This window comes from Salmo salar, unplaced genomic scaffold, assembly GCF_965601325.2.
Source record: "Salmo salar unplaced genomic scaffold, fSalSal1 ptg000332l, whole genome shotgun sequence".
In the NCBI taxonomy this organism is placed as follows: Eukaryota; Metazoa; Chordata; class Actinopteri; order Salmoniformes; family Salmonidae; genus Salmo; species Salmo salar.
The window spans coordinates 1,077,653-1,089,896 of NW_027675351.1; the positions used below are offsets into that span (position 1 = coordinate 1,077,653).

At 44.8% G+C, this 12,244-nt stretch overlaps 1 protein-coding gene across 1 annotated transcript; it reads left to right on the forward strand.

Annotated features, from left to right (window-relative positions):
- The first annotated feature begins 344 nt into the window (after positions 1-344).
- LOC145875749 (tripartite motif-containing protein 16) lies at positions 345-12,039 on the forward strand. The gene is made up of 6 exons (XM_082971572.1): positions 345-972; positions 1,406-1,501; positions 6,678-6,911; positions 7,951-8,110; positions 8,236-8,295; positions 8,527-12,039. Exons 1-6 carry the CDS (start codon positions 376-378, stop codon positions 9,036-9,038), a joined length of 1,659 nt encoding a protein of 552 aa, XP_082827698.1. The 5' UTR covers positions 345-375; the 3' UTR covers positions 9,039-12,039.
- The last annotated feature ends 205 nt before the right edge of the window (positions 12,040-12,244 follow it).

Below are 12,244 nucleotides of genomic sequence, written 5' to 3' on the forward strand. Positions count from 1 at the left end.
TAACCATATATCACACCTCCTCAGGACTTATTGATTTATAAGGCATTATAAAGGTGATTAAAATAATGATACATACGTACTTCATAGAAAACTGTTACCCTTCATATATTCTAACAACTCACATTTTAAGATTCATTATGTCATTTGTTCCATGTTAAGGGCTCTAACATTGGAACAAAACTATTTGTCTCCCTCTTGATGTTGCATGCAGTTCCTCTCTCTCTTCCTGCATTCCTCTAACCCCTCCCTCCCTCTAACCCCACCCCTCTGGCAGAACCAGAAAATCCCTCCCCCTTCACAAACTGTCTTCTGAGGAAACGAAACTGATCTGAGTCTCTGTGTCGTCTGTCTGTGTGAGAGTGAACAACCGTCCAAATGGCTCAACAGGGAGTTCTGCTGGACCAGGACCAGTTCTGTTGTTCTGTCTGTCTGGATCTACTGAAGGAACCAGTCACCATCCCCTGTGGACACAGTTACTGTAGGAGCTGTATTGAGGGCTGCTGGGATCAGGATGTTCTGAAAGGGGTCTATAGCTGTCCTCAGTGCAGACAGACCTTCAGTCCGAGGCCGACGCTGAGTAAAAATAACATGTTGGCTGAGCTGGTGGAGAAACTGAAGAAGACAGGACTCCAGGCTGCTCCCCCTCCTGCTCTGTGCTATGCTGGACCTAGAGATGTGGCGTGTGATGTCTGCACTGGGACCAGAAAGCAGAAAGCACTCATGTCCTGTCTGGCGTGTCTGGCCTCTTACTGTGAGACTCACCTCCAATCTCACTACGAATCTCCTGCTTTGAAGAGGCACAAGCTGGTCAAAGCCACCGCACAACTACAGGAGAAGATCTGCTCTCATCATGACAAACTGCTGGAGGTTTACTGTCGTACCGATCAGCAGTGTATCTGTTATCTGTGTACAATGGATGAACATAAAGGCCATGATACAGTGTCAGCTGCAGCAGAGAGGACTGAGAAACAGGTAAGACCAGAACAACTTATTGGTGACTGTCTGATAAACAAAGAATTAAAGATACAGTAGGAACTAAGGCTGTTTGAATATGAGATCATTGAAATGAAATGGATCCTCAGCAGAACAAATATGAACACAAACCTTGAGTATATTGATATGTTAACCCAGATTCTCCAGATGTATCACCATTTTATAATGTCAAACACTATTATCATTCTGAATGGCCTTTTATGAGTCCAAAGTTCAGTCTCAACCTGTTGATACATGTAGTCCTACCATAAAAACTATAATCATTCACATAGCAACAAATAAATATCATTTAGTAAATGGACCATCCATTTTTTTAGATCTTCCTCTCTATGGGCCCTATGTCACATTACTATACTATTGATCTACTGGACTAATAAAGCTTGATAGCTCATTGAAGAGTGATTCTCCACAGAGGCAGCTGGGGATGAGTCAGCAGAAGGTCCAGCAGAGATTCCAGGAGAGAGAGAAGGAGCTGAAGGAGCTCCAACAGGCTGTGGAGTCTCTCAAGGTGAGTATTGTTGACCAGAGGAGACACACCATTTCACCTGTCTCCTCCAGTCAGAGAGAGAGAGAGAGAGAGAGGTAGAGGGGCCCCTATCCAATCCCACTGACCCCACTGTTGGGAACAGGTTGTCACTGCTGAGGCAGTGAAGAAAGTAGAGGAGGATGGGTCAAGGCTGAAGAATCCTGAGAGGATCCCTGTGAGTAGTAGATCTGTGACAGCACAGAGGGATGGGCCAACCAGTGATATATGCTTCAGTAAGGTTGGCTTCTTAGTGTTCATAGCAAATGGTTATCAACTGTACCACAGAAATGGAATGTAAATCACAGAAAAAAATATGTTTTGGTGGCAGCTGCAGAGAAGTATTTGGTCATACTAGATTTGACTTCAGAAGAGTTCCAGGGTGTGTTGAGTGGTGGTGTCCCGTCCTCCCAGGCCGTTGGCCTGGTGCAGGAGCAGATAGGGTCAAAGTAGTGGAATGGGGTAGTGGGTTTTAATGAGTGTAGGGTTAGTTGGCCTGGTGCAGGAGCAGATAGGGTCAAAGTAGTGGAATGGGGGTAGTGGGTTTTAATGAGTGTAGGGTTAGTTGGCCTGGTGCAGGAGCAGATAGGGTCAAAGTAGTGGAATGGGGGTAGTGGGTTTTAATGAGTGTAGGGTTAGTTGGCCTGGTGCAGGAGCAGATAGGGTCAAAGTAGTGGAATGGGGGTAGTGGGTTTTAATGAGTGTAGGGTTAGTTGGCCTGGTGCAGGAGCAGATAGGGTCAAAGTAGTGGAATGGGGTAGTGGGTTTTAATGAGTGTAGGGTTAGTTGGCCTGGTGCAGGAGCAGATAGGGTCAAAGTAGTGGAATGGGGTAGTGGGTTTTAATGAGTGTAGGGTTAGTTGGCCTGGTGCAGGAGCAGATAGGGTCAAAGTAGTGGAATGGGGGTAGTGGGTTTTAATGAGTGTAGGGTTAGTTGGCCTGGTGCAGGAGCAGATAGGGTCAAAGTAGTGGAATGGGGTAGTGGGTTTTAATGAGTGTAGGGTTAGTTGGCCTGGTGCAGGAGCAGATAGGGTCAAAGTAGTGGAATGGGGTAGTGGGTTTTAATGAGTGTAGTGTTAGTTGGCCTGGTGCAGGAGCAGATAGGGTCAAAGTAGTGGAATGGGGTAGTGGGTTTTAATGAGTGTAGGGTTAGTTGGCCTGGTGCAGGAGCAGATAGGGTCAAAGTAGTGGAATGGGGGTAGTGGGTTTTAATGAGTGTAGGGTTAGTTGGCCTGGTGCAGGAGCAGATAGGGTCAAAGTAGTGGAATGGGGTAGTGGGTTTTAATGAGTGTAGGGTTAGTTGGCCTGGTGCAGGAGCAGATAGGGTCAAAGTAGTGGAATGGGGGTAGTGGGTTTTAATGAGTGTAGGGTTAGTTGGCCTGGTGCAGGAGCAGATAGGGTCAAAGTAGTGGAATGGGGTAGTGGGTTTTAATGAGTGTAGGGTTAGTTGGCCTGGTGCAGGAGCAGATAGGGTCAAAGTAGTGGAATGGGGTAGTGGGTTTTAATGAGTGTAGGGTTAGTTGGCCTGGTGCAGGAGCAGATAGGGTCAAAGTAGTGGAATGGGGTAGTGGGTTTTAATGAGTGTAGGGTTAGTTGGCCTGGTGCAGGAGCAGATAGGGTCAAAGTAGTGGAATGGGGTAGTGGGGTTTTAATGAGTGTAGGGTTAGTTGGCCTGGTGCAGGAGCAGATAGGGTCAAAGTAGTGGAATGGGGTAGTGGGGTTTTAATGAGTGTAGGGTTAGTTAGAAGGGTGTTTTTTAGTATTATCATAATTTCCCCTTTTCCCATTTTGTATCCCATAATATCATGGATTTATATTATAGTCCAGTTGAGGCAGGTGAGATGCCTTTGGATATACGACGTAATAAATTGTCATCAGCTTATTGGGTTGAAAGGCTGTGAGGTTGAGCATCCCACTGCTACTGTTCTAGATGACTGTTGGGAATATACTTGTAGACAAGGCAGTGGTTTTGGTTGGACAGTTGGAAAGCTTGCTGATGAGAGTAGTTTCAGGGAGTTGGAGGTTGGCCCTTTCTGTGGTGATAGGGGATGTTCCTCCATGGTTACTCCCAGATCCTGTTGTTGATCTAACCTTGGTAGACAAAAGGAAAGATTGGGTCAGAAGTCAGTGATAAAGGGAAACTGGTTGACAATTACATTGGTAGAAGTTGTTATGCTTTTTTACCTCTTTTCACAGATGGATCCAAGGGCCCAGATAGTGGGCCCACAGGAGCAGGTGTTTACCTTCCTGAATGTGATGTGCAGATATGTAGAAGACTAACAGATGAACTGTCAGTGTACTCAGTTGAACTGTTGGTGATAATAGTTGTCCTCCAGTGGGTGGAGGACGTACAGCCTGTTAGAATTATAGTATCCTCAGATTCTCTGTCTGTATTGAATAGTTTATCATCTGGTAAATCTATTAGGAGTGACCTACTATTGGAGGTATTAATGTTATTATGGAGAATTGAGAGAATGGGTCTAGTAGTGAGATTCTGCTGGGTCCCAGCACATTCAGGTGTGGAATGGAATGAAATTGTAGACTAGTTAGCTAAAATAACTTTAAAACAAGATATAATATATATTAATGTTCCACTGGGTAGAGGTGAGGACAAATGTGAGATCAGAGACATTTTGATAGATGTGTGGCAGAAGAGATGGGACTCTGAGCACAAGGGACGGCATTTATATGCCCTCCAAAGAAAGGTCGGTGGACCAAGGTTCAAAGGTCAGATTAGGAAGGAAGAGGTGGTGTTTCCTCGATTGTGTTTAGGACATTGTACATTGAACTGGTCCTTCCATCTGGTTGGCAGCATGTGAATGGTTTGTGTCTGGAGGGTATTGTCAATGAAACGGTGGAGCATGTGTTGTTATATTGTTGTAAGGATGTTGAAGAGATGGAAAGATTGAAGTGTAGGGTCATTGAGGTTGGACGGGGTTGGGGGGGTTGGAAGGGATTTGGGGGATGGGGGAGGGTCTATTAGAAGTTAGTAGGGATCTTTTTTATTTTCTCAGAAGTACTGAGTTAGGTAGGAGGATTTAGAAATGGTGTAAACCGTGATTGAACACACCCCAGCACAGTAGGAGGCGCCACGCTCCTTTAACGTTGGTTTGAGGACCGCCATTATACCATAGAAGAAGAAGAAGAAGTTGGTAACGTGAGGTTTTGTCGTTCGTAAAGAGTGCAGCTATTCTTTTGCCTATTTTCCAAATGTATTTTGTCATGGTGGGAGGGTTTGTTTATCGGTTTCCGCTGTTTATCGGTTAGAGTTGAGGAGGGAGTAGGGTAGTTTGATGTCCTCAACCGAGTGGAGAAGAAACGCTGTCTCTTCAGGTGCGTTGTGGAGAATGGTGTGGAGGAATTATTGATCCTGGTCGGTGAACAGGTGGGAGAGGAACATATACACTCTGTATCCAGAATGAACAAGGCGGTGGTTGTGGTAATGTAAAAGGTGAGTCTTGTTGCCAGGCTAGTTACCAGTATGATTTATGTGAGGGGTTGTGTTGGTGCTGATTTCGACAAGAGTAGTGGTGTCTAATCTGCCTCCGTTTATTACCACCGAACAGATCCGTAAAGAGTTGGTTCGTTTTGCTAAATGTGGAAGTGTTTTTCTGAACGAAATTCAAGGTTAAACAGGGGAGGGGGGGTACACAGGGTTTGTTAGCACAGAGGAGCCCAGTGATATAATATTATATATATATAATATTACTATATGTCCCAGCTGTTTGCTGTGGTTTTGAAGTAATTCTCTTCCAGCCCGCGTTAACCTTGTAGGTTTACCTCAGGTAACTTATTAACTATCCTTGTAGGTTTACCTCAGGTAACTTATTATTAACTAGGTTACAGCTACTAATAATGGTAACTGGTAATTTGATATGTGTTGAAATCCGTTGGTTCGTAGACATCAAATAGAGAGAATGCTGCGCAGGTTCACTGAGTTGTAAACCTAATGGATAGGTGGAGATCATTGATTTGTAGCTCTGACTCAGTTGCTACCTCAGATTATGAGCCTATCAAGTGTGGTGAATGAGGTATGTAGTTCCCACAGAAGACCACAGGGAGGAGCAAGAGAGATATAAACCCATACAGTTTATCTCTTTAAATACCCTGAACCTAACAATCAATCTAATGTATTTATGAAGACCTTTTTACATCAGCAGATGTCACAAAGTGCTGTACAGAAACTCTAACCCTACGTATAACCTGTTTTATCCTGAACCCTAATTCTAGGGTAGGGTAGCCTACAACCCCTTTAGAAACTATTATAGTAATAATATTATGTTAGTAAATACCATTATAGTACTAAATAGGTTCTATTGTTATTTTTTAAATAAAACCTATGTATAGTACTTAGCATTTAACTGTTTTTTTGTTATTTTATTATATTTATTATTTAGAGGAGTCTGTCTAATTAATGAAAAGTTAAGTTATTGCCAGACTTTTTAATGAAACCTTTATTTAACCAGGTGGGCTAGTTGAGAACAAGTCCTTTATTTAACCAGGTGGGCTAGTTGAGAACAAGTCCTTTATTTAACCAGGTGGGCCAGTTGAGAACAAGTCCTTTATTTAACCAGGTAGGCTAGTTGAGAACAAGTTCTCATTTACAACTGCGACCTGGCCAAGATAAAGCAAAGCAGTGTGACACAAACAACAACACAGAGTTACACATGGAATAAACAAACGTACCGTCAATAACACAATAGAAAAGTCTATATACAGTTGTGCAAATGAGGTAAGATAAAGGAGGTAAGTTAATAAATAGGCCGTGGTGGCGAAATAATTACAATGTAGCAATTAAACACTGGAGTGATAGATGTGCAGAAGATTAATTTGCAAGTAGAGATACTAGTATTAACTAACTGCTATCTCTCTGTCCCTCTCTCTCTCTCTCTCTCTCTCTCTCTCTCTCTCTCTCTGTCCCTCTCTCTCTCTGTCTCTCTCTGTCCCTCTCTCTCTGTCTCTCTCTCTCTCTCTCTCTCTCTGTCCCTCTCTCTCTGTCTCTCTCTCTCTCTCTCTCTCTGTCCCTCTCTCTCTCTGTCCCTCTCTCTCTCTGTCCCTCTCTCTCTCCCTCCCCCTCTCTCTCTCTCTCTCTCTCTCTGTCCCTCTCTCTCTCTCCCTCCCTCTCTCTCTCTCTCTCTCTCTCTCTCTCTCTCTCTTAACAGCGCTCTGCACAGGCAGCAGTGGAGGACAGTGATCAGATCTTTACTGAGCTGATCCGCTCCATTGAGAGAAGGAGCTCTGAGGTGAAGGAGCTGATCAGAGCCCAAGAGAAGGATCAAGTGAGTGAAGCTGAAGGAGTCCTGGAGCAACTGAAGCAGGAGATAGCTGAGCTGAGGAAGAGAAGCACTGAGCTGGAGCAGCTCTCACACACAGAGGATCACATCCATTTCCTCCAGGTAACTAAACTGTCTTGTTACATGTGATATGAAATGAACTTCATGTGAAACTATTCATCTCAATCATTATGTTGTCCTCTCTCTGTGTCCCTCCCTCTCTCTGTGTCCCTCCCTCTCTCTGTGTCCCTCCCTCTCTCTGTGTCCCTCCCTCTCTCTGTGTCCCCCCCTCTCTCTGTGTCCCCCCCTCTCTGTGTGTCCCCCCCTCTCTGTGTGTCCCCCCCTCTCTGTGTGTCCCCCCCTCTCTCTGTGTCCCCCCCTCTCTCTGTGTCCCCCCCTCTCTCTGTGTCCCCCCCTCTCTCTGTGTCCCCCCCTCTCTCTGTGTCCCCCCCTCTCTCTGTGTCCCCCCCTCTCTCTGTGTCCCCCCCTCTCTCTGTGTCCCTCCCTCTCTCTGTGTCCCCCCTCTCTCTGTGTCCCCCCCTCTCTCTGTGTCCCCCCCTCTCTCTGTGTCCCCCCCTCTCTCTGTGTCCCCCCCTCTCTCTGTGTCCCTCCCTCTCTCTGTGTCCCCCCCTCTCTCTGTGTCCCTCTCTCTCTCTCTCTGTCCCCCTCTCTCTCTCTCTGTCCCTCTCTCTCTCTCTCTGTCCCTCTCTCTCTCTCTGTGTCCCTCTGTCCCACTGTCCCTCTGTCCCTCTCTCTCTCGCTCTCTCTCTCCCTCTCTCTCTCTCTCTCTCTCTCTCTCTGTCTCTCTCTCTGTCCCTCTCTCTCTGTCTCTGTCCCTCTCTGTCTCTCTGTCTCTCTCTCTGTCCCTCTCTCTCTGTCTCTGTCCCTCTCTGTCTCTCTCTCTCTCTCTCTGTCTCTCTCTCTCTCTCTCTGTCCCCCTCTCTCTCTCTGTCCCCCTCTCTCTCTGTCCCCCTGTCTCTCTCTCTCTCTCTGTCCCCCTCTCTCTCTCTCTCTCTGTCTCTCTCTCTCTCTCTCTCTGTCCCCCTCTCTCTCTCTGTCCCCCTCTCTCTCTCTCTCTGTCTCTCTCTCTCTCTCTCTCTGTCCCTCTCTTTCTCTGTCTCTCTCTGTCTCTGTCTCTCTGTCTGTCTCTGTCTCTCTCCAGAGTTATCAGTCTCTCTCCAGTATCAGTGTATCTTCAGACTTACCCAGCATCGTTGTCCGTCCTCTTCAGTACTTTGGAGATGTGAGAAAGACTGTGTCTGAACTGAGAGAGAAACTAGAAGACTTCCTTAAAGGAGAATGGACCAAGATCTCCACTACAGGTGTGTTGAAAACAATCAGAACATCAACTTTAGACCATTGAAAGTTCCCTACTAGTCATATACATGTGGAATATGGTATGATGATAACATTCCCTCTCTCTGTCAATGTGTTTGTGTGTCTGTAGTGAATATAGTGGAGGTTGTTCTGCCTCCAGAGCCCAAGACCAGAGAACAGTTGTTACAATGTGAGTCTCTTTATTGTGAAGTAACTAACAGTCTCTTTTTACTGCCACTCCTAACAATCCCTCTAGAAATATATAGCAATAGTAGATCTAATCAAAGACTGGGTATCTATCTGACTCCTCATATTTCTCTGATTTGATCTCTGCTGTGCTCTAATCAAAGACAGGGTAGATACAGTATCTGACTTAACTTATTGTTCTGACTCCCCTCATTGGTCTCTGCTCTTCTCCCAGATTCCTGTCAGCTCACACTGGACCCAAACACAGCAGGCACACTCCTCTCTCTGTCTGAAGGGAACAGAAAGGTGACCTATACAGGCCAAGTCCAACCATATCCTGACCATCCAGACAGATTCACAAACACGTTGCAGGTTCTGTGTAGAGAGGGTCTGTCTGGACGCTGTTACTGGGAGGTGGAGTGGACTGGGGATGTTATTACAGCAGTCTCATATAAAGACATCAGCAGAACAGAGACAGATAATGGATTTGGATACAATAACAAGTCCTGGAGTTTACAGTACTATAGAGGTGATTATTATTTCAGACACAATGATGTTGGGACTAAAGTATCAGGCCCTCAGTCCTCCAGAGTAGGAGTGTACCTGGATCACAAGGCAGGTACTCTGTCCTTCTACAGTGTCTCTGACACAATGACCCTCCTCCACAGAGTCCAGACCACATTCACTCAGCCCCTCTATCCTGGGTTTAGGCTCTATAATGGTACTGCTGAGCTGGTTAAACTGTAGTAGGGTCCACATAGATACTAGTCATGCTGGTGTAGTCTATAGCTGAGCTGGTTAAACTGTAGTAGGGTCCACATAGATACTAGTCATGCTGGTGTAGTCTATAGCTGAGCTGGTTAAACTGTAGTAGGGTCCACATAGATACTAGTCATGCTGGTGTAGTCTATAGCTGAGCTGGTTAAACTGTAGTAGGGTCCACATAGATACTAGTCATGCTGGTGTAGTCTATAGCTGAGCTGGTTAAACTGTAGTAGGGTCCACATAGATACTAGTCATGCTGGTGTAGTCTATAGCTGAGCTGGTTAAACTGTAGTAGGGTCCACATAGATACTAGTCATGCTGGTGTAGTCTATAGCTGAGCTGGTTAAACTGTAGTAGGGTCCACATAGATACTAGTCATGCTGGTGTAGTCTATAGCTGAGCTGGTTAAACTGTAGTAGGGTCCACATAGATACTAGTCATGCCGGTGTAGTCTATAGCTGAGCTGGTTAAACTGTAGTAGGGTCCACATAGATACTAGTCATGCTGGTGTAGTCTATAGCTGAGCTGGTTAAACTGTAGTAGGGTCCACATAGATACTAGTCATGCCGGTGTAGTCTATAGCTGAGCTGGTTAAACTGTAGTAGGGTCCACATAGATACTAGTCATGCTGGTGTAGTCTATAGCTGAGCTGGTTAAACTGTAGTAGGGTCCACATAGATACTAGTCATGCTGGTGTAGTCTATAGCTGAGCTGGTTAAACTGTAGTAGGGTCCACATAGATACTAGTCATGCTGGTGTAGTCTATAGCTGAGCTGGTTAAACTGTAGTAGGGTCCACATAGATACTAGTCATGCTGGTGTAGTCTATAGCTGAGCTGGTTAAACTGTAGTAGGGTCCACATAGATACTAGTCATGCTGGTGTAGTCTATAGCTGAGCTGGTTAAACTGTAGTAGGGTCCACATAGATACTAGTCATGCTGGTGTAGTCTATAGCTGAGCTGGTTAAACTGTAGTAGGGTCCACATAGATACTAGTCATGCTGGTGTAGTCTATAGCTGAGCTGGTTAAACTGTAGTAGGGTCCACATAGATACTAGTCATGCCGGTGTAGTCTATAGCTGAGCTGGTTAAACTGTAGTAGGGTCCACATAGATACTAGTCATGCTGGTGTAGTCTATAGCTGAGCTGGTTAAACTGTAGTAGGGTCCACATAGATACTAGTCATGCTGGTGTAGTCTATAGCTGAGCTGGTTAAACTGTAGTAGGGTCCACATAGATACTAGTCATGCTGGTGTAGTCTATAGCTGAGCTGGTTAAACTGTAGTAGGGTCCACATAGATACTAGTCATGCTGGTGTAGTCTATAGCTGAGCTGGTTAAACTGTAGTAGGGTCCACATAGATACTAGTCATGCTGGTGTAGTCTATAGCTGAGCTGGTTAAACTGTAGTAGGGTCCACATAGATACTAGTCATGCTGGTGTAGTCTATAGCTGAGCTGGTTAAACTGTAGTAGGGTCCACATAGATACTAGTCATGCTGGTGTAGTCTATAGCTGAGCTGGTTAAACTGTAGTAGGGTCCACATAGATACTAGTCATGCTGGTGTAGTCTATAGCTGAGCTGGTTAAACTATAGTAGGGTCCACATAGATACTAGTCATGCTGGTGTAGTCTATAGCTGAGCTGGTTAAACTGTAGTAGGGTCCACATAGATACTAGTCATGCTGGTGTAGTCTATAGCTGAGCTGGTTAAACTGTAGTAGGGTCCACATAGATACTAGTCATGCTGGTGTAGTCTATAGCTGAGCTGGTTAAACTGTAGTAGGGTCCACATAGATACTAGTCATGCTGGTGTAGTCTATAGCTGAGCTGGTTAAACTGTAGTAGGGTCCACATAGATACTAGTCATGCTGGTGTAGTCTATAGCTGAGCTGGTTAAACTGTAGTAGGGTCCACATAGATACTAGTCATGCTGGTGTAGTCTATAGCTGAGCTGGTTAAACTGTAGTAGGGTCCACATAGATACTAGTCATGCTGGTGTAGTCTATAGCTGAGCTGGTTAAACTGTAGTAGGGTCCACATAGATACTAGTCATGCTGGTGTAGTCTATAGCTGAGCTGGTTAAACTGTAGTAGGGTCCACATAGATACTAGTCATGCTGGTGTAGTCTATAGCTGAGCTGGTTAAACTGTAGTAGGGTCCACATAGATACTAGTCATGCTGGTGTAGTCTATAGCTGAGCTGGTTAAACTGTAGTAGGGTCCACATAGATACTAGTCATGCTGGTGTAGTCTATAGCTGAGCTGGTTAAACTGTAGTAGGGTCCACATAGATACTAGTCATGCTGGTGTAGTCTATAGCTGAGCTGGTTAAACTGTAGTAGGGTCCACATAGATACTAGTCATGCTGGTGTAGTCTATAGCTGAGCTGGTTAAACTGTAGTAGGGTCCACATAGATACTAGTCATGCTGGTGTAGTCTGTAGCTGAGCTGGTTAAACTGTAGTAGGGTCCACATAGATACTAGTCATGCTGGTGTAGTCTATAGCTGAGCTGGTTAAACTGTAGTAGGGTCCACATAGATACTAGTCATGCTGGTGTAGTCTATAGCTGAGCTGGTTAAACTGTAGTAGGGTCCACATAGATACTAGTCATGCTGGTGTAGTCTATAGCTGAGCTGGTTAAACTGTAGTAGGGTCCACATAGATACTAGTCATGCTGGTGGTGATGGTCCCCAGATGTGATGATTTATTCTGCTCTGTTTTATGTACAATCCTTATTTTCTGACTGATTTGAATTTGAAGAGATTTAAGGTTTTCATATTTGATAAAATCCAATGTCCATTTCCATGAATCATGATGTCTGGTGTTGATGTAACAACAGGTGGTCTTTTCAATCCACTATCCAGAGTCAGGAACAGATGAAGTTAGGTCTGCTACTGTTCAGTGATTAAATATATATACTTCTGTGAATATATGAACCATTTGCATCCAAAAATAAACTGCTCACATTCTGGAGATAAACTTTGTAAGGACTGTGTGTGTTTTTGTGTAAATAGTTTCTGAAAAAAGTGTGTCCAGCTCAAACGCTGATTGTTGTTGTAAATGAGCGTTCTAAATGAGGGTTCTAAATGAGGGTTCTAAATGAGGGTTCTAAATGAGGGTTCTAAAGGAACATTTATATGAGGGTTCTAAATGAGGGTTCTAAAAGAGCGTTTATATGAGGGTTCTAA